The sequence below is a fragment of the Sander vitreus genome, chromosome 3, assembly GCF_031162955.1.
Source record: "Sander vitreus isolate 19-12246 chromosome 3, sanVit1, whole genome shotgun sequence".
NCBI classification, from domain to species: Eukaryota; Metazoa; Chordata; class Actinopteri; order Perciformes; family Percidae; genus Sander; species Sander vitreus.
Genome location: NC_135857.1, coordinates 34,069,136 through 34,091,468, shown reverse-complemented (window position 1 = coordinate 34,091,468; position 22,333 = coordinate 34,069,136). Strand labels below are relative to the sequence as shown.

The 22,333-nt window shown below is 44.1% G+C and overlaps 1 protein-coding gene across 1 annotated transcript in view; it reads right to left on the bottom strand.

The window, feature by feature from the left end:
- Positions 1–22,333, bottom strand: part of LOC144515927 (leucine-rich repeat and fibronectin type III domain-containing protein 1-like protein) — a 191,640-nt gene that overhangs the window by 15,807 nt on the left and 153,500 nt on the right. Inside the window, exon 7 of the mRNA XM_078247125.1 lies at positions 21,163–21,473. Coding sequence (XP_078103251.1) covers positions 21,163–21,473 — 311 coding nt within the window. The remainder of the gene's footprint in view (positions 1–21,162; positions 21,474–22,333) is intronic.

Sequence of the window (22,333 nt, the reverse complement as noted above, 5' to 3'; positions counted from 1 at the left end):
GGAGAGACGCGAGGAAATCATGCGAGGAGGGAGGAAACGAAGAAATGTGTTTTAAGAGGGATGAGCCGTCATTTCCTCTGAAGCATCGCGTGAATCCGTCAGCCGTGTGGGCGGAGTTAGAAACGACTTTCAGCTGCACAGCTTCCGGGAAGGGTGCACTCCTGTATCCTCGATCGTAGCTCCTCGGACATCCGTATGAGGGCCAGAACAACTTCCAACAACAAGTTTCCGGTTCAAGCAAAGGAGTGAGGAGCTATCAAAAAAGAGACTCAAGAAGCAGCCCATGTTCTGGTTTTTTACGGCACATTTCCTGCCTGGTTCAGTCTCAGTGTTTCCAGCAGCTGTTTTCATCAAACAAGCTCTCTATAAAGCCAATGAACACGACCTGCTGAGCAGCAAACAGCAAACAGACACAGTTAGAAACTAGCTGGTGAACATACGTGGAGCATTAAGCTGCTAAAGAGACAGTTATTTCCCTCAAGAGTTGGCGGAGACCAAACAATCGCAGAGAACGTCAACATTGAACCCTTATTCAAAACCATGAATTATGTTTTTAATAATTTTCAACAATATCAGCACTTGAAAACTACTGCACTGTATGTTAGGCTAAGGGAACTATATTGTGTTTGTACCCATCACCTCGACCCCCAAACTATTACTTTCCACCTCTATAGGGAACGCTACTTCATGCAATTCATATTATGCTTTTTGGCTTTCCCCCCCCCTTTCCTTTATTGTGTTATATATCTTTTTTGTGCACGTTATAGGTTTACAAAGTGAAAAAGCCCAAAGTCCACCCCAAAGGGACTTACCATCTCCAACAGAAAACACTGTTCACAAACTGCTCCAAACAGCTCTGTTGTAGTCCAGCCTTTACTTCCAACGACGGGTCGGGTTTAGGAAAAGAAGAACGGGACATGGGACAACAACGGCACGACGTGGGACAACAACGGCACGGTTGGGTTTACGAAAACCGTAACGGGATGGGGGACAACAACGGCACAGTTGGGTTTAGTAAAAGAAGAAAGTGACTGGAAACGTGACACGCGGGACACGATCCCCGGTCTCCTGGGTTGTCCTATGCAGATTTTCGGGCTTTCATACTACTCGCTACAGCGTAAATTGACACGCAATCACAAGGTAATGTAAGTCAATGGAGGCCCGCCAAAAAGCGATTATGCGTCTCGATAACACGCCAAAATGGCATACGAATTGGCGTGTCATACATACGCCACTTCTTGAGATCAGTCTGTCATTGGACGTTAATTGTGATGTCATCCAATATGGACTAAATTCCTGAACCAAACCTGAGTTAAAAGACAGCAAATGTTGGACGTACATTAATCAGAAAGACATAAACACCACTCCCAATGAACTGGGACTGTGTGGTTCAGGAATTAAACATCCCATTCATTTGAAACACCCAAGGTAGACATTAGATAGCTAGATTTGGGAGATTGTGAAACTATGGAAAAATCTACCTTGTTTTTAAAAAAAAAACACGTCTTATTTGCGAGGTCACGGAGAAGTACTACACCACCCAAAATACTAAGCGTTAACAGCGGCGTCTGTGATTTGTGGAGTTTGTCGTTACCATGGAAATGTCCACCGTACTCACCAGTGGATTAAAATGCTGTTCACATTCTCAGAGATACTTAAGCCCACTGCACATCGTACCTATATAAGCATTTTCTGCTACGTCAATGGAGACATTGAATGGGACTCTCCGGAACCAGAGCCTTTCAAAAAAGTCTCTCTCCATGCATGTTTGTGTGTTCCTGCAGGTGCCCGCGTCCATTGTCTGTGTGTATCTGTGTATGTGTGTGTGTGTGTGTGTGTGTGTGTGTGTGTGTGTGTTTTTGTGTCCTATATATTATTCAGGTGCCAGGTGCCTGCCGGTGCAGGGCAGTAGCTATTTATCAACACTGGAGTGGAGGTGACGAGACAAGGAATGGAATCATAAAGCCTAGGCTGACCCGCTGAGCCTTTGTGTGTGCATTTTTCCGTGCGTTTCAGAGGACAGTTAAGAGAAAAAGATAGAGATAGTGTCTCTAAATGGTGCCTCAGTTTGTGCGTGCTGCAGTGCTCTGGGTCAGGCTAATGGCCGAATGAAGGCCTCGGGCTCTCTTTCTCTCTCTCAGACACACTACTTTGGTTGCCTGTGGCCTTGTTGTTGCTCGAGGTAACTTGTGTCTCAGCCCGAGGCACTTTCAGGGTTGGCTGTTCAGTTCCCTGTGTAGCTTAATAAAGGACAGATTAGGGCACAATATGGCCTAATGAGAAAAAAATAAAAGTTTTATAGTTTTAGTGGACAATTCTGTCCGTGATATGCTTTGTAGGACATTTCTGGACTATGAAGTCTTCTTTCTTGGTTGATTCTGTTCAGTTTATCTCTCACACACACACACACACACACACACACACACACACACAACTTCACACATAAAAGCAGGATTCTCTATGGACTTTGAAGGATGTAGACATTTTCCAAGGCAAAATATATAATAAGTAAACCTAAAGGCCGGACACACCGGGCCGATGTCGTCCGTTGGACAGTCTGGCGAGGTCGGTGACTCGAGTCCGTTCTTAGTGCTCCGTGCCGTCGTCCCTCCGAGGGGCCGTCAGCCTTCATTTCGGCTGATTTGACATGTATAATCGGCGGGGCGGGCACTGCCGGCAGTCAGACTCAAATGACCCATCTGATTGGTGGAGAGCTAACCCAGAAACAGGGAGCGGGATGAGCTTGACTAGAGTCTCTCAAAATCTGACTCTATTGTTGATCTGAAATGAAGACAGATTCAGCGACTGCACGGCTTATTTCTCTCTTCAAATGTTTTCAGAAACACGTTTCGGTGAACTATTTTAGGACAATATGAGATCGTATTCTCAACGAGCCGCCATGACAGTCTGGCTTTGAATTTCCGGTGAAACCAGACCCACGTGACGCGTTCGTCCAATCAGCTGCCGGTTTTCATTTTTGGGCGACAATACAGATTAGCGCCGCCTGCTGTTATGGAGACGTATTACGTCTCGTCTCTTCGGTGTGTTCTGAGGCACTTTTTGGACCAATATGGGGACACTGATCAGCCCAACTGCCTTTTCTGCCGACGTTTGGCCGTCGGCTCTGTGTGTCTGGGCCTTAAGTCACCTAACACACAACTGCAATAATTTAACAATAAATAACAGTTACACTATTAACAAGTAAGAACAAAATAAATGGTGAGTTGTTGAATGGTTAATATGTTTTTACGTCCGTTTTGGTGAGCCCAGAGGGAAAATATGGCATTTTAAAAGTAGCCTACATTTACGGTAGCTAGGTAACGGTAGACTACAGAGAAAGTGTGATTGTTTTACGTCCGTTTCGGAGCGACAGAGGAAGACAGATGAAGTGGAACTGGAAATGAGATACCGAAATTTGCATTCTAATCCGGTCTGAGTACTACCGTAGTAGTGGAACCGGGTTTCGGTACCCAACCCTAGTAGAACACGAGATACTTGTTTGACTTATTTTGTTTGATTAATTTTGTAAAAGTAAAAATAAACTGATTGACATATCCAACTGAGAGTTCCATTCCCCTTTTCTAGAAGAAAAACAGACAATAAGGCACTCAAACATTACCAGCACTAAGAAACAAACGCCATGTTTTCATGTTCAATCAGCTCCTTAGTGGGCTGAGGTATGATGCATTCACATGAAACGAATGGCAGCAGTTGGATTGTACAGGCAGTGGAGGTTATCCTTTACACACTTTATTACCCTTGCCTTGGGCACGGAACAAGCCAGAATCCTGCATAATGAAAATCAGGAAAGAGCCAAGATAATTGCAGTTTAAATATGTCCGTGTGTGTCATTTAAGCTTGTGAATAATGCAATGCTCATAATGACATGAAATATGTTGAAACGTCGTTCAGGATTTAGAGAGAAGCATGACCTCAAGTGTTACCTCTCTGTGTGCTCATGACAGCTCTGTGAATAATGCAGCGACCACAAAGAAGAAATAGAGCCACTCAGGATTTCATACGAGGCACGACACTAAATCCAAGCCATCGCTCGGGTTATATTACCCTTTTTCGACCACTCCATGTTCACAATCTATATGTATGAAATGTTATTTGCCATTCATTTTTATTAAAATTACACAGTCTAAAACTGAGAGAAATGCCTCTGGAAACTCGAGCATCTATCTTTTATATTCTTCAGAAGAAAGGTCGCAGGTTGGGATCCCGTATCACTGATAAACTGTCCAACAATTATTCCTACATCACTCTAAATTGGATCAATAACTTTATTGTATATGTTTGATCAGGTCAGGTCATTATTACTGAGAGGGGGGGGGGGGTATGTGGGTCTCTCATCTCTCAATGCATTGGTGTCCTTAAAGGTTGGATTTTTCCTCATTTTTTTAATTAAGGCATTGAGATCAATTTCCAAAAGTTGATTTTTTTATTCCTCTTTTTAGTCAACTTCAGCATGGGTGTCCTCATTTTTTCACATGGCTGTATATATATATATATATATATATATATATATATATATATATATATAAAAAACCATAAAGGCATGATGGGAGCCGAGCATGGCTTTCTGAATAAAGGTGTACCAATACAAAGCCCTACAGCGGGTGACGGACCGACAACAAGCCAAGTGTGTAATTGACAGCAGTGAGTCAGAGCTATACAATTAGACGTGAACCGGGGGGGGGGGGACACCTGACAGGCTGTCAGCCGTCTGAAGCCGAGGGAAGCAGAGAGAAAAAGATCACCAATAATCCAACACCAGGAAACATGTGAACCGGATACATGGCCAAATATGCTTTCATGGAACAGGGGACTTGGTTCCTCACTATTGTGAAATTGTGATATTGTGAAATCAATTAACATCAGAAATACAGCATCAACAGAATTATCTTTTTAAGAGCTGCACAGATTAAAGTTACAACCCAGGCTCACGGCAGTTCATTAAATGTTCACGTAATTTAATCTATTTGATTGGTGTACACGGACACATTTATCTAGTTTTTTAAAGTAATGTATTTCAATGGGAAGTATCTGTCGTGACCACAGCACGATTCTCAATGAGGTGGTGATGTAGCATTAAGAGCGACTACGGTAGCGAGTAGTATGAAAGCATAGGGAGGTTGGTTGGGGGGGTGGAGCCCAAAGATTGTGTCCTGCGTGTCACGTTTCCTAAACCCAACCCAACGTTCTTCTTTTCCTAAACCTAACCGTCCTTCTTTTCCTAAACCTAACCGTCCTTCTTTTCCGTCCTTCTTTTCCTAAACCTAACCGTCCTTCTTTTCCTAAACCTAACCCGTCCTACTTTTCCTAAACCTAACCGTCCTAACCTCCTACTTTTCCTAAACCTAACCCGTCCTTCTTTTCCTAAACCTAACCCGTCCTTCTTTTCCTAAACCTAACCGTCCTTCTTTTCCTAAACCTAACCGTCCTTCTTTTCCTAAACCTAACCCGTCCTTTTCCTAAACCTAACCGTCCTTCTTTTCCTAAACCTAACCCGTCCTTCTTTTCCTAAACCGTCCTTCTTTTCCTAAACCTAACCCCGTCACCCCTACTTTTCCTAAACCTAACCGTCCTTCTTTTCCTAAACCTAACCGTCCTTCTTTTCCTAAACCTAACCCGTCCTTTTCCTAAACCTAACCGTCCTAACCGTCCTTCTTTTCCTAAACCTAACCCGTCCTTTTCCTAAACCTAACCGTCCTTCTTTTCCTAAACCTAACCGTCCTACTTTTCCTAAACCTAACCGTCCTACTTTTCCTAAACCTAACCGTCCTTCTTTTCCTAAACCTAACCCGTCCTTCTTTTCCTAAACCGTCCTTCTTTTCCTAAACCCAACCCGTCCCGCTGTATACAGCTATGCAATTGTTGGTATTATAAAAAACGTGCTGACCATCACGAAAAAAACGAGATAAACGTGTTTGTGTACACAAATCAAATAGATTCAATTACGTGACCATTTCACTAACTGCTGTGAGACTGAGTTGAAAGTGATCAACTATTACATTAATCGGCAACCGTTTTGATAATCAATTAATCAGTTTGAGTCAGAAAAAAAAGGTCAAACTTGTGTGATGTCAGCTTGTTAAATGTGAATATGTTCTAGTTCCTTCTCGTCTCTGTGACAGTAAACTGAATATCTTTGAGTTGTGGACAAAAGGAGACATTTGAGGACGTCTTCTTGGGCTTTTTGGGAAACACTGATCCACATTTTTCACCATTTTAGAAACCAAACAACTCATCCATTCATCCAGAAAAAAATCAACACAATTGACTATGCAAATAATTGTTAGTTGCAGCCCTACATCTTTTATTAATGTGGTTTCAATTTCTGAAAAGGTGACTTTATGGAGATTCCACATTGACACTAAAGGCATAAAATATATAGGCGGATCATACCCTTCACACCCAAGACACAAGGTCAGGGTTTTACCACCTCTCATCTTCTGAATATCAATAAGGGAAAGAAAGAGAGCAACTAGCAACTGTGTGTCAGAGGGGTTGGGGGTGGTGCGTGATCACGGAAAGCTTGTATCATGTGGATGCGCCAACACTGTTGTCATTACTTAGAATTCCTCATGGGGGGCGCCAGAAACTACGCACTACAGCTTTAAAGTAGCTCACCCATTTCTGATATCATTTGAGCTACATTTGAAATGTTTGTGCTTGAGTTTGGAAACAGACAGAGTGACTGAGACTGAAGAGATGGAGAGAAAGATAAAAATAGAGAGACAGCTGGTGGAGAAGAGGGCGGGCATCATTAGTGGGAAGAGGTCAGCGTGGCCTCAGGCTGGGTGAACTAAAGGAACGTATTACACACATGCAGACATGTGACGGTGCGTTCAAGTGACGGAGGCAGGTGAGGCAGGTCAAGAGACAATGGTGTCGGATATAGAAACTGGTCTGCCGTGTGGGGGAGTGAATGGATGACTTGAGGTGGGACGTTAATTCTACTCATCATATCGAGACTGAAGTCAGTATGTAGAAACTGTTGCAAATGCTAACTCGCCGGACTCTCGTATAAGACATAATGCATCTTTCTGGAGAAAAAACAACTGGCTAAAGTAAAGACAGTATGCCTACCTAAAAACAAGCTTTAAAGTGCTCATATTATGCTCATTTTCAGGTTCATAATTGTATTTAGAGGTTATATCAGAATAGGTTTACATGGTTTAATTTAAAAAAAAAACACCATATTTTGTTGTACTGCCCATTGCTGCAGCTCCTCTTTTCACCCTGTGTGTTGAGCTCTCTGTTTTAGCTACAGAGTGAGACCTCTCACTTCTGTTCAATCTTTGTTGGGAGTCGCACATGTTCAGTAACTAGGTAAGGACTACTAGCCAGTCAGAAGCAGAGTATGAGGGCGTGCCCTGACAGTACCTAGGTAAGGACTACTAGCCAGTCAGAAGCAGAGTATGAGGGCGTGCCCTGACAGTACCTAGGTAAGGACTACTAGCCAGTCAGAAGCAGAGTATGAGGGCGTGCCACGCTAGCAGCTAGGCGAGCATTATAACGTGTGTTCCAAAGTGACCACGTTTGTCTCTGAAGTAAAGGCTGGACTACAACAGAGCTGTTTGGAGCAGTTTGTGAACAGTGTTTTCTGTTGGAGATGGTAAGTCCCTTTGGGGGGGACTTTGGGCTTTTTCACTTTGTAAACCTATAACGTGAACAAAAAAAGATATATAACGCAATAAAGGAAAGGGAAAAAGCAAAAAAGCATAATATGAGCACTTTAACAACATACTTTCTGACAATGTGCAACCTCAAGTCAAATCAGAAAAGTCTGTTGTGTTAATTCAGTCGTTGCTTGTGGAGGTAGCCGTCATCAAAGTAAAGTGTCAGACAAGTGGACATTTCAAGTTAAACTTCATGGTAAATCCATCAAATGACGTTCGAGATATCTCACTGGGCTAAACGGTTGGAGTCAATAACAATTGTTTCTGATGATGACTCCTTTTGCTGACGTGAAACTCCTAAAATGTGTTTTTTCCAGCTTTTATGTTGCAACAAAGATAGTCTATATCCACGATGTTCCACTTCCGGGATTGCTACGTTGCCGCCGGAAATTCCGCCAGATGTCCCTCATTTTTCGGCCCGATGTCGGTCACCTTCCTCTCCCTTTGTGTCGGCGTTCTAGATTTCCGAGGACTGTGGTTAACTGCTCCTCAGATCTCTGCAGGGTAAATCCAGACAGCTAGCTAGACTATCTGTCCAATCTGAGGTTTCTGTTGCACGACTAAAACTACTTTTGAACGTACACATCCAGCTAACTTAAATAGCTCTCGTTACTGTATTGTGTATTGTAACAGTTAATTTAATATTGTATGTGGCGATATCTTTTGCGGGGTGCAAACGTTCCACCAAAACAAGTTCCATCCCGAGGCTATTTTGCAGAGGCTCCGTTGCTCCGTTCGGCGCTTAGACGGTTGTGATTGGTTTAAAGAAATGCCAAGAAACCAGGGCACGTTTTTCTCCCATCGCAGAATGCTGTGTGGACTAGCGGGACCCTCCTCCGCAGCGCTGTGGAGGAGGGTCTGGCAAAGCGAGACTACAACTGAGATGATGTAAGATCTGACCTCCTGCCGTCTGTGTGGCAGTGACACAGAGAGCTGAGCTGGGAGTCTGAGCAGGAGAGAGAGAAAACCTTTTGATTTGATCTCAGCCTAAAAGCCCGGCTGTCATCTTCTGCACTGAAGGGTTTTCTAACTGGAGACCCAGGCGGGTCAAAGTGACATTTGGCGGATGGAGTGAGAGCAGAGAGAGGAAGGGGGAAAAGGCGAGGGATGAGGCGTAGATGCAGAGGTGATGTGAAGGAGTGAGGGAAGATGACATTACACTGACTTTCTAAAAAGGTCTGTGCACTGATAAGAGCGATAGAAAAACAGGAGGTAGGAGACAGGAGGATGAGGAAAAAAAAGAGATGTAGAAAAAGAGAGAGGCTGATGCCTCATCATCTCAGCAGAATATGATCGGCCGTCATTTACTGGACCCTTGCTCCCCGCCTTTCCTTCCTTCCTTCCTCCCTCACTTCCTTGCACCTATCTCCGCATCAGCTGAGTCAAAGAAACATCTCTTATTCACAGCACTGCATCAATCCACCCCTCCGCCGCCTTTCTACTTTTCCATTCTGCCTCTCTCTCGCTTCTTTAATCTCTCCTTCGAGAGCCGGGCAGGATGGTAATTAGAAAGCCAGCACACACACACACACACATTTAAATGCAGACACACACACGCACACATCTTCACACTGTGCTTTATTAAGCCTTTCATGCAGGCAGGCAGAGACACACACACACACACACACACACACACACACACACACACCTGGTTTAGAACAGAAAGAGAAAGAGGAGCAGAAGAGAATATTAAAGGAGGGAGAATCAATGGATTCATTTCCTGGTGCTGACAGAGGTTGATCTCTCCCTGGACCCATAATCCTTAAGAGTGTGTGTGTGTGTGTGTGTGTGTGTGTGTGTGTGTGTGTGTGTGTGTGTGTGTGTGTGTGCTACAGAGAGATAGAGTAAGCAAGAGAGGGAGAGAGGTGAAGGATAAAGCTGGTCGGGTTGTTGTTGCCCACGGGCAGAATTGTGAAGGAGGAGGGAATATTGTTTAAATACAGCCTTCTTTCCTTTCCTCTCCTCCTCCCCGCCCCCACCCCTACATCTACTGAGAGTCCACCAGACACAGAGAGGAGGAAATGTCGATCTGTTATCTCGCCGCTTCGGTTCTCGACTTTTCTGCCAGCGCAGCACGTTGAAAACTGTAAACCTGAGTGTGTGATGGAACTGAGATGGAATTAAAAAAAAAGCAGAGGAGGTGGTGCTGAAATGGAACCCAAGCAGCCTGACTGCATATATATATATATATATATATATATATATATATATATATATATATATATATATATATATATATATATATATATATATATATATATATATATATTGGAGTAATACTTTAAACCTAGTGTTTACATGCATTGTTATAATTGACATATGTTTTTTTTTGTATTATTCCAAAAGGAAGGTAAAACGTTATAATGGTGGACATATCTACTTATCGGGGTTAAGATAGGATTTGTTATTCATTAGTATGGTGTAAACTAGGGCTGCACAATTAATCACAATTTATTGCACATCGCAATATGGACTAGTGCATTATCCACATCTATTGGATAATCTAATATTTGTTAAAGGCAGAATATGTGTGGAACCGTTCTGAATGAAGTGTTGTGGTGCTGCAGAGACGTCCCGGCCTACACATCCTATCCTACAGACTACAGAAAACATCTTTCTTTGGTACAGATCCTCGCAAAAATCAACACTATAATCATTTACATTTGAATATTTTTCAATGAAAATAAGAACGACGACGCAAAAATGATCATTCCCTCCAATATGGTGAACCACATCGTAATGTCAGTCAAAATAATCGCAATTAGATATTTCACTCATATCGTGGCGCCCTAGTGTTACATCAGATGTTTTTGCTTATGAATTCAATTTTGCAGTCGGCGATGTTTTAGATCAACTTCCTCAAGTTGCTGCTCACACACAGTGGGCTCTGTTTTAACGATCTAAGCTCACGGCGTGAAGCGCCTGGCGTAGCTGCGTTTAGGGCGTGTACGAAACCACTTTTGCTGGTTTGACGGCGGAAAAAAGGGTCCGTGCGCCGGACGCATGGTTCCAAAGGGTTGTACTTAGTGTCTTCATTAATTCATAGGTGTGTTTTGGGCGTAACATGCAATCAACCAATCAGAGATCATCTCCCGTTCCCTTTAAAAGCCAGGCGCGTTTGGACCGGAACAACCCCGGAAATTAAACCTCGTCGATACTATGACTAGACTATGTTACAGCTACCAGCTCAGAGCCAAATAGCTCTCTCAGAGAAGAGGCCATGCTATGCTACTAGGAAGGGTAAAATGAGTTGATCTGTGCTCAATTTCAAAAAAACCTACATCTTTTTCATGCGTAATGCATAATTTGTTGGGCTGAACTGCTGTCCCCTGTGGCATGGGCAGCCGTGATATCCGTGATGACGGTCACTGAACTTCACTGAACTTCTAAAAATCTCATTGCCCCACATGTCACGCCATTATGACAGGGCAGCAAGGCAGCACGGCCGGCAGAAGACCAGCGGCCGGGAAAAAATGAACGAGCAACCCCTCCTTCCTCCCGCCAATCCCTCAACAACTTCCAGGATTACCCCCAGAGCTCGGGCAACGGCCTGACTGCAGCTGCTCCATTCACACAGTAAATGCAGTTCAGCAGTATTGGACAGCTCCCAAATGTGAATGTGAAGCAGGACGGGCGGGGAATAGCAGCAGGCAGACTTTCCCTGGAAGGATAAAGGTTAGAAAAAGGCCGTGCACAGTTTTGGGACGGCCGTATGTGGGGAAGCTGACTGCATCCAGACTTTTAGACTAGCGGGAGGGCAGATTATAATGAGGGCTTGGAAAAGGTAGAGTAAAGGTGTCTTTGAATAAGAACTGGTTAAATGTGAGTCAAGGAAATAGAAAGATAGCACGTAACTGGATGTGAAGCAGAGACGAAACTCAAAAGAGCAGCTATTTTGTTTATATCAAAATGGTTGGAGGACTTGTCTTTACCAGGTCTCAATGCTTTTTGATACTGCAGTTCTTACTTCGTTACCCGCATGACAAACTGAACCAAATGTCTGACTGTGCAGACTGCAGAGGAGGAGCAGAGAGCCCCTCATGTTCAAAGGCTTCCTGCCGCAGACTCATTCTTGCACACTTTGATCCACTAATGCAGTGGTTCCCAACCTGGGGTCCGGGGACCCCTCAGGGGGGCGGCAAAGATCACAGGGGGTGTGCAAGTCTTTATCTGGTTTGAGGTTGAGGTAAAAAAAAATTATTTGCACATACAACAACAAGTTATGATAATACACTAGAATATATAATGTATACAAAAGTCGGTATAAAAACTAAGTTCGTAAAATTGTAGGCAGGCTACTTAGTAGGCCAAACCTCCGGGACCTCTTAACCTGGGACCCCTGCTGTCATCAGGTCAGCTGCTAGCTGCTAGCATCCTCGTTTGTCCTGCCGTCACGGCATCACTATTTTATGAATGAAACATGGTGGAGAAATGTAAAAGTGCTGATAACTCCTCTGTATCAAAAAAGAAAGTAAGGCTCTATCTCGAGAGTTACCTCAACTTCAGTTTCGGGGGGTCAGCTTTTCTTAGACATAAGTAGGAGGGGCGCCAAGGAAAAAAGGCTGGGAACCACGGCACTAAAGCATACCATTGTAAAGACAGCACATGTCGTGCAGACACACACTTTGCAGACATGCTTTGCTCAGTATGTCATTATATATGCTATGAACCAAACCGTGACTTCTGTGTACCGTTGCCCAGGCGCGTGGTTCAAAAGGGTTGTACTTACGTGTCTGAATTAATTCATAGGTGTGTTTTGGGCGTAACATGCAATAAACCAATCAGAGTGTCGTCTCCCATTCCCTTTAAGAGCCAGGCGCGTTTGGACCTTGGAGCAGGAAGGAGAGATTTTCAGGAGAAGAAACTGATCTGCTCGTGCGTGAAGTGAAAGCGTGTGAGCAGATCGTATCATAATACTATTTCACATTGTTATATATTTTTTATTTTTAATCTTCTGCATGTTTGTGTGCTGCTGCAAGCATAGTGTGCGCGCGCTATGCAGGAGCCTAGGCACATTTTAGTAATTTTCTGTTGAAATAACAATGAAATGCTGCGCTATTGACTTTAGACCAGGTTTCTGTTGGTCAATGGTGTGAACACACCTCCCTGTGAGACCAGCACGCCCATGGGCGCACAGATGGGCGCAGGTGCATTTGCTATTTAAACGACGCGGGCGCTGGACGGGAAATTGACAACTGCATCGGTACCGTACCGTTGCCCCCCTACCACATATCTTATGAGCTTGCCCACGCACTCAAAAAAAGCAAACATGCATTTCATGGGGACTTTAAAGACAATTGAGAATAAAAAGAACTAGGCGCTGCTCAGCCAATAAGGGCCCGGAAGTAACAGTAATTACAACAATTGCTGTGAAGAGTTGCAGAGTAGAGTGCGTGCCTCAGTGTGTGAAGATGAAGAGCTCGGCGCTGGAGCTGCTCTGAAGGGCAGAGTCTCTGCAAAGCCTGGGATCAGACTGCAGAGGCGGGGCCGAGAGGCCAGAGTGGGCGTCCCGAGTCTCTTCTATTACAGTGTACAGTGGGGAGGCCAATTACTCTGCCAGAGAGCTGCACTTGTGTTATAAAATGTTTTGCACTTAAAGTCAAAAGTATAAGTACTGCCACTGTGAGCTGAAATGGCTGCTTTTTACTTGAGTTATGGATTATAAGGGAGGCCAGAAAAGCCACAGCACAAAGAGCTGACTGGGTGCGTAATGAAAGAAAGGGTATGGTGGCCAGCAAGGCACAACGTTTCTGTGCAAAGACAGGATGTAATTATCCTGGAAATCCAGAGTTCTCCCGAGATCAAAATTAAATTTTTTTTCAGCGAGTCACTCTGGCATTCAGTAACGATGCTCATTAACTATGCCCTGGTAGCCGAGCTGCACCAATCACATCGGTGTATCTGATGTAGGCGGGCCAGAGGTGAGCTCGACAGATAACGTCCGCGCTGCGACGTCAAAGTCATTAGTAAAAAGATGGCTACGGATGAACGCCAGTTGTTTGAAACGGCTTTGGCCGCTATGATGAACGAGTTAGACTTGGCTTTTTATCTAAAAGGGGAACAGAAGACGGCGCTCCAATCGTTCCTTTGCAAGAAGGACGGTTTTGCTGTTTTGGCGACCGGATACGGCAAGAGTTTAATCTCCCAGTTAGCTCCTCTGGTAGCTAAGAGTTTAATCTCCCAGTTAGCTCCTCTGGTAGCTAAGAGTTTAATCTACCAGTTAGCTCCTCTGGTAGCTAAGAGTTTAATCTACCAGTTAGCTCCTCAGGTAGCTAAGAGTTTAATCTACCAGTTAGCTCCTCAGGTAGCTAAGAGTTTAATCTCCCAGTTAGCTCCTCAGGTAGCTAAGAGTTTAATCTCCCAGTTAGCTCCTCAGGTAGCTAAGAGTTTAATCTCCCAGTTAGCTCCTCAGGTAGCTAAGAGTTTAATCTCCCAGTTAGCTCCTCTGGTAGCTAAGAGTTTAATCTCCCAGTTAGCTCCTCTGGTAGCTAAGAGTTTAATCTCCCAGTTAGCTCCTCAGGTAGCTAAGAGTTTAATCTCCCAGTTAGCTCCTCTGGTAGCTAAGAGTTTAATCTACCAGTTAGCTCCTCTGGTAGCTAAGAGTTTAATCTCCCAGTTAGCTCCTCAGGTAGCTAAGAGTTTAATCTCCCAGTTAGCTCCTCTGGTAGCTAAGCGTATGGGGCTCTGCATACGTCACCTCGTATATTGTTGTGATTGGTCGTTATCCAATTGGTGTTATCCAATTTGCGTGCAGTGAGATTTTCAAATGCGTGCTTGGTGCCGCCCCACGAGTTGGGCCATTTTCATTACTCATTGCCAGACCCTTAATCTTTCGGTATGAGTCTGGATTTCCAGGCTAGGATGTAATCAGGGTCTTGAGACCTTCGTCAGATAACTCAATTGACAAAATCAGCTCTTACGTTTGATTTGAACGTTTGCGGGGTTAAATTGCATAAAAGTGCAACTCAATTCGTTGCTTTGACTACCAATTTAACCCTCTGAGGACGACTGACGCCTGGGCACGTCAAAACGATAATTTAATGTCTGTATATAGTAAATAGTCCAGCGACAATACGGCGCAGAAATGTGGTTTAGATATTCCCAGAATTGTAAACTCATTTCAAACACCAAAACATTTCGTCCACATGAGTGTAGGTATGTTTTCACAAGAGACTTCAAAAAGTGAACTTGTGAGCCAAATGATCTCTTTACACATAGCTTTAGGACAAATGTGGCCGTGCTCTACAGAAGGCTGAGCTTGTTCTGAACATTTTGATATGAGACACATAGGGATCAGGTTACATACAAGTACCCTTATGTTACTTGTTATGTTATGTTATGACTCTGATGTTGCAAAATAATTGTGAAAAAGAAATGTTTCTGAGAAAACGCTTTAGTTTTCCTGTTGGCTTTCCACCACTCTATTATCCAGATGACCGTGATGAGCACTCAAGCTCTTTTTTTTTTTTTTTGGACGCTTTTCATCAACAAACCGAGTGCTGCTTCAGTCTAAATCTGCTAGAGGCTCCACTGGAGCATCTGTAGGGTGGAAATGCCGAGCTCAAGGGAACAACAGCCGGTTAAAAAGCCGAAGAGAGCAATTTTTGTTTCACTTCCCACACTCTGGTGGTCCCGGTCGAGCCAGAGAACCAAACTGTTGACCTATGAAACACAAGAAGGCTGCATCTCTGTGCCTTCGGGCGGCCACAGTAGAGTGAATGCTAAAAAGAAGAGAGAGGTCACCTTCTGTAAATACTTAGAACACCGACTTTCTTCTCTCTATCATTTCATCGTTAACTCCTAAAATCTAAAACCTTTTCTTTTTTTAATTTATGATACATCTGGATCACACAACACAAAGGAAAATGTCAAATAGCTAATGCATGCTGGACATCAACAAATGAATTCACATCAGAAACAAACAGTTGGGAATCAAACAACAGAACTCTCTGGAGATGCGAACTCAGCAATATGACTTCACCAGAAAGACTGTCCTAAGAAGGCGGTGCTTAGACTCCAAAGTATCCAATTGGATTCTCAAACAGCATGTCCTGAAAACGGTTATTGGTGGATTTCTTTTGGGGGAAAGTCTCTTTTGGCAAATATAAAAGACGACACTAGACACAGGAACCCTTCAGTAAGCTGTCCGGAACTTACTCGGGTATGTTGTGTGTTGAGCTCTTTTCGAGCACATTAAACTCTCTGATTCTGACTCGTGTGGATTTTTCTAAGACCTTTTGGGGGATTTTGTCATACCTTGAAGAGAAACAGGAAAAGCATTTGAAAAAGGGCAGTTGGCGTTCAGGTCCGAGCTATTAATCTGGCCTCGGTGTCAGACAAACAGTTGGGAATCAAACAACAGAACAAACAGTGCAGAGAAGTGTACAGCTCCTTTTTTAATTAGCCAACTGTATGAATATTGGGATTTATTTAGATCAGGGCTTCTCAAAGTCCGTACCATGGTCTACATCCGGACTAGCCTGGTTGACACCAGACCCTTCTCAGTTGTAACTGAGAGTGCGTCTGGGGAGCGTTTATTCACAGCTCATTTCCAAAGAGGCGTGACCAACGGACGCCGCTCAAATGCCTCTGGGCGCGACTGGATAGTCCTTCAACCAATCAGACCAACGACCCGGGTGACGTAGCAGCCTCAACGGTTGTGATTGGTGTAAAGCCCGCCTCAACGGTTGTGATTGGTGTAAAGCCCGCCTCAACGGTTGTGATTGGTGTAAAGCCCGCCTCAACGGTTGTGATTGGTGTAAAGCCCGCCTCAACGGTTGTGATTGGTGCCTCGATTTGGAAAAAATTGGAAATGGTCTTGAATGGGCTGTCGGCCAGACGGACTTGCAGAGCAAATCTCAAATTTGCCGGAACTTCTTCAGGGTTTTCCCAGGCTACATCCGGACAGAACGGGAAGTCAATCCAGACCTTGTGTTATGAATACAAAACCCTATGAAAGAGTAGCGTTTTCTCTTTCTGCAGATTCAGAACATTACACGTGTTTCGGGATGGTTTTTTAACGAGCTATGCACATTATAACGACAAATATCTTCTTGCCACTATTAAACTCTTTGACTTTGTAACCACCCCCCCATCCCCCCTGTAAATTACGCCTGCGCCAAACTGCGACCGTGTCACGTTTACGACGTGTTTAAAACCATGACCGTAGCGTTCTCTGGGTTAGATACGAGGATGGAAAACGTTGCTGTGGGTCGTAATAACGACCTACGTCCTCGATTGGTGTAAGAGGTTCTCTTGGTACAAAAAGTGCCAGTTTAAGGGCAGGGGGCGGACATTCTTCTGGAAGCTGTAGCTTTAAAACATCAAACTGGTTCCTCCTTTTGCTCAAGACGAAGAGTCATAATTGCGATGGGTGCTGGAGGTCTTAAATGCAAACATGGATAGTGTCTGAAATTGCAGCTGTCAAACATAAACGATGTCTGTGCCTCTGAATTACAACTTGGCTCCTTGTTTATGACAGCGTACGATGCGACAAACAGTCGACGAGGGTCATTGCGCCGGGACCCAACAGTCTGCTGTGAGTGCCAGTGTTGTGAACGCCCTCCCCAGTGGTGGGTAAACCCACTTAGATCACCCACCCCATCACGCATCAATCTGAAACCAACCATTTGGACGCTCCGCACTTGACCACATGTTCTCTCCAATTAAAAGGCTGGAAAAATGGTCACTCGAGTGCATTTGGTTTTTCGGTTGAAATGAGAAATCGAGGCCGTGGACACATTTCAAAACTGTCATTTGTCAGCCCTCCAAAATGCTTCGTAATAACACTCAATTACACATCCTAAATGATGTTGCTAGGTTACAGAGTTGGCTAAGTGGCTGATGGCACCGTCCAGTGGTCACTCAGCATCATGGGGCTGATGGAGGGTCCACACGCTCAGCCACTCGGCAGCTCGAGCACAAAACACGCTCCGAAATCCACATCTGGTGATTAGGATGTGCAAATCAGCTGCTGCTGCTGCCTGGAGGTTTGGACACGGACCAAAATATTCATTCAGGGAAGTTTCACTGCTCATCTACCTTCTCAAAAGTGAGCTTTTTAATATACATTACACATACATTATCGGTGTCTGGCTTCCTTTTTTTGTATTGCTGTACATTTTATGTGTTGTTTCATGTGCTATGTGTATTTGTTTTCATTCCAAATTCCACATTTTTTGTACTTTATTTTTCAGCTCGTACTACTGCGTAACGTAGAGTTTTTCCTGCACGTTTCTGCGACGTGTAACATTAGACAGCCAATCACAGACATTATTAGATCTTGGTAGAAGCACGCTGCATGCTGATTGGCTCACTGCCTCTGATGAGATGTACTCCTTAGTTTGGTTTTGAAGGACGAGGCAATTCAGTCGGTGCCTAAGGAGGTTCAATGTTTTTGTTACATTGTCTACATTTGACCCGGTAAGCTTCGGTTTCACACTGCAGTTATGCAAGCGTGCTAAAGAATAACAGTATACGTGACAAAACCACGTCCTGTCGTCATCATATACGTGAGCTGTGTCTCCCCGAGCCACCGCAGCTCTTTTTGTTTTGTTGCGTCCTTGAGAATCAAGACACGGGAACTTTGCTTGGGGTTTGAGGAGCTGCAGCATTTATTCAGAGACAAACTGAAACCTACGCTGTTTTTCTCCAATCCCGGAATGCTGTGGGCACTCGCCAGACACTTCCTCCGCAGCGCTGTGGAGGAAGGTCTGGCAATGCGAGACCACCCACGCACTTAACCGATCACTCACGGACACCCTCCCACTCTCACATACATCGGCCAACTCTGCTAGAGTCGCTCTCTCCCCGTTTTTTCCAACATGAAATGAATCGTCAAATTTGCGGGTCACACGTGCGAGCAGTTGTTATATAAAAATATATACTCGCACTGTCTCAAAAAATTGACGTAAAAGTGTGACCATTCGGTGGCAGTCTGGAGCCCTGAAATGGATGCACTAGTGCATCTATAACACAATGTGCGTTACACAGTTGATTAAACTGAAAATAATCTCTATTCATCAAAGCATCCAGCCTCGTCAGCCACCAGGCAGTGAATTCATCTCTATAATTTAGTCAGAAATGTTACTGAGGAACAATGCACCACTCTTTTTCTACATATAATTCTTTGTCATTTACAAGTGCTCTTTCCCATTGTTCCGAGTGGTGGGTTACTCTCAAAGAAACCATTGTTAGGAGGTAATGATTGCCAGTTTCTGGGAGATAATCACAACTAAAACCCTTTTAACCTCCATTACTACATTATTACATTATGTTCTGGCACAGCAGAAAGGAAATGTCACTAACACTTGTGTTTCAAAGATTCAAAAGAAGAAAGCTTGTGCGTGCAGACCAGCGTTGTCTTCGTCTTGATCAACAGGAGAACATTTCAAGCCGGATATCCGGCGCATTGCTCATCCAAAGTTTGTTTCACAGACATAAAACGCAGATCGCGTCACAACTCCGGTCGCGTCGAGGAACAGCAACCGAAACCCCCGAGCTAGCAAGCCAACGTTTCACGCTGAAAATGGCAAATTCTGAAGAAAATTTGGATCGTGTAACATGGCAGGCCTGCTTGGTTCTTCCGGGGAATGATTGTAAAGATTTACAAAGAATACGTTTACGGCATGTCCTCTCTAACTGGGATATTTTTTTGGCCCGATTGGTGGGATTGCTGTGGACGAAGTACATATGGAGATACGCTGGTAAGATCAGATGAGGTTAACCCATGTATCAGCTAATTTAAATAGCTCACGTTACTGTATTGTGTCAACAGTTAACTTCATTTAATATTGTATGTGGCGTTTTCACCAAAACCTGTTCCTTCCTGAGACTATTCTGTGGAGCCACCGTCACTGTGTCCGGAGCTTAGCGCCGCCCAACACGATTGTGATTGGTTTAAAGAAATGCAAACAAGCTTGTATTTGTCCTATTCCAGAATGTATCTGTGGTACCTCACTCCAGAGACGCTAACAAGTCTTTGAGCTAGAGTCCACACATTTTGCATTTAGCGCTTCTTAAAGGTCCAATATGTAATACTGACAGCTAGTGTTTAAAATAGTTACTGCAGTACAAATTCAAAATACTGGAGAGAGTCGTCTCCCCCGCCCCCTTCCTCCCCAGACTCGAAGTTCACGTTGGTTGCCAGGCTGAGACCGCAGCATCCACAACAATGTTGCTAGACGCTTGTCTCACATAGCCAGACATTACTCACGTGGAGCTCTGTACCTGAATGACAGACACGCTTTTTCGGCTTAGAATTAACGTAGGAACTGCTAAAAATCCCACAACCTCGCCATCCTCTCCACACGCCACACAGACACGCTTCCTCGGCTTAGAATTACGATAGGAACCGCTAAAAATACCACTACCTTGCCGTCCTTTTACACCCGACTGAACACACTTTATTGGCTTAGAATTACGGCAACAGCCCCCCTCTCTTGGCTTCAAATAACTCACCATTGTCGGCTACAGACGCTGAACAGGCTACACGTTGTAAACAGCCGTGGCTGCTTGCCTGGTCCTCCGGTAACGTTAGCCGTTAGCATGGCGGCGTTAGCCAGGACCAGTCGGGATCACTTCACTGGCTGTGTCTCAACTGTTTTCGCGAGTAACCAACTCAGGTACTCAAGCTTTATAATTAAATGTGAGTAGCTACACAAATGTTGAAATGACATAAAATGTCCGTCCCTAGTAGCCGTGATAAATTAGCCTGAAGCTAACGCTTACCTGTTCAGGAGGAAATTAGCCAAATCTGAGTCCTTTTGGGCTCTAAGCTGTCTCCATCTTTCAAATGCATCTCCAATATTTACCCAGACGGGTTTGTTACGTCTCTGGTCACGCAACTATTAGAAACATGCCGGTTTTTTTTGTCGGGTAAAATCAATCTCCGTTGATCCTGTTCGTTTGTTTGATGCTTTTATGGCTGTACTAAAGCTGCGATCTATTTACCTCGGAACTCGGAAGCCGGAGCTGGGAATGACGTCATACCCGAGTTGAATGCGTTCCATTTAAAAGTTGGATTTTCATTGTTTTCATTAGCTCTAGCCCGGTTAGCTATTGTTAGCAATACCAGTTGATAACAACGCATTACGCCGTTTTTTGTGCATGCAAACAGCGTTAACAACATGTCCACAGATAGAAGTTGGACATGCCTGTGTCAACGACTGATTTAGTGACACAAATAAGACAGAAGTGCTTATAACTTTATGTTACTGCAGCTTTCACAACTGTTGATACAGGGGGCAGCCATGTTGGATTTTGAACTCGGGCTAAGTCGAGTCTTAAGTCACTGTGTGTGCAACTTAAGTGCGACCCGAGTCCGAGTCTCAAACTCGAGTCCCCATCTCTTACCCCACGGCGGTGTGGAGCTAGGTCTGGCAGTGTGAGACTAGTTTTGTCTTGTCAAAAAACACAAGTTAAATCACCCTCTATCCAACCACACACACACACACACACACACACTCACTCTTACCTGTAAATGAGGATATCGTCTGTGGAGCTGTTGTACTGGATCTGGTACATGCGGACTCCTGGTATGTGGTTCTGCGGGGGCCATCTGATGGTAGCAGTACTGGACGTTAGATCCGACACGCTGACCCTCTGCTGGTCGGACCGGGCGTGACCCCCGCTGACGTTGGACTTGATGGACGTGGGGATGTCCGAAGGCCCCGGGTCGGGGTCCAGTTTAGGGTCAAAGTGTGGCGAGGGGTTGACGACTAACTCGACGGGAGCCGTGGCCTCCCCGGCTGCATTAGATGTTATGCACGTGAACTTTCCGGAATCCTAGAAATCATCGGAATGAAAGGAAAGAGAAGACCCAGCATTTATCTTCGCCTTGACTTTGTTAGTTGGTTCCCTATGACAGTGGTTCCCAACCTTTTTGGTCCGAGGTACCCGCACAGCCCCGACGGATGAAGTCACGTACCCTGTTATCGTTATCAATGTATAACACAAACGTTTCCATACAATTGGACAGTCCCTTGGTTTGGACAGCAATGGTACAATTAGCCTACTAGGCTACTACAACGTGTAGTAAAGCTTAATGTTTCAACCATTGATCCATTAACGTTATATTTAGCTTGTCCTTTGGAATGGGCCTTGGTAGACACGCTTAAACAGGTACTCCCAGGATTCTCCAAGTTCAATTTAAGACTTTTTAAGACACCAACTAGATGACATTTAATGCCAACTTCACAGCCATATAATGGAAAATCAGTGAGGATTTTAAGCCCGAGAAAATAATTATTTAAGAAGTAATGTTACCTGAATTTAATAAAACATTTTTGACGTGTGTTTGTACTCCAATAACTTAAAATAACTCTCTACAAATACAAAATAAAGTACATTTAAACCTCACCCACACAGAATATTTATTTATGACGTTGCGGCATTTATTTAATCTGACAAAAAGACAAGAAAAACAATAATTAGGACATTTGTAAACAAAATTTTATACTTTTAAGGCCTTATTTTTTGTTTATTTAACTTTAACTTTAATACTTTTAAGACACAATTTCTTCTTTTCCACAAGCAAATAATGAACTGTCCTTATCAGATGGCGTACAAGGATTGACAGCAGAGCCAAAAATAAAAGATATAAAAAACAACTAATCTGTCCTGAGCGGTACTCAGCTGTAAAAAAC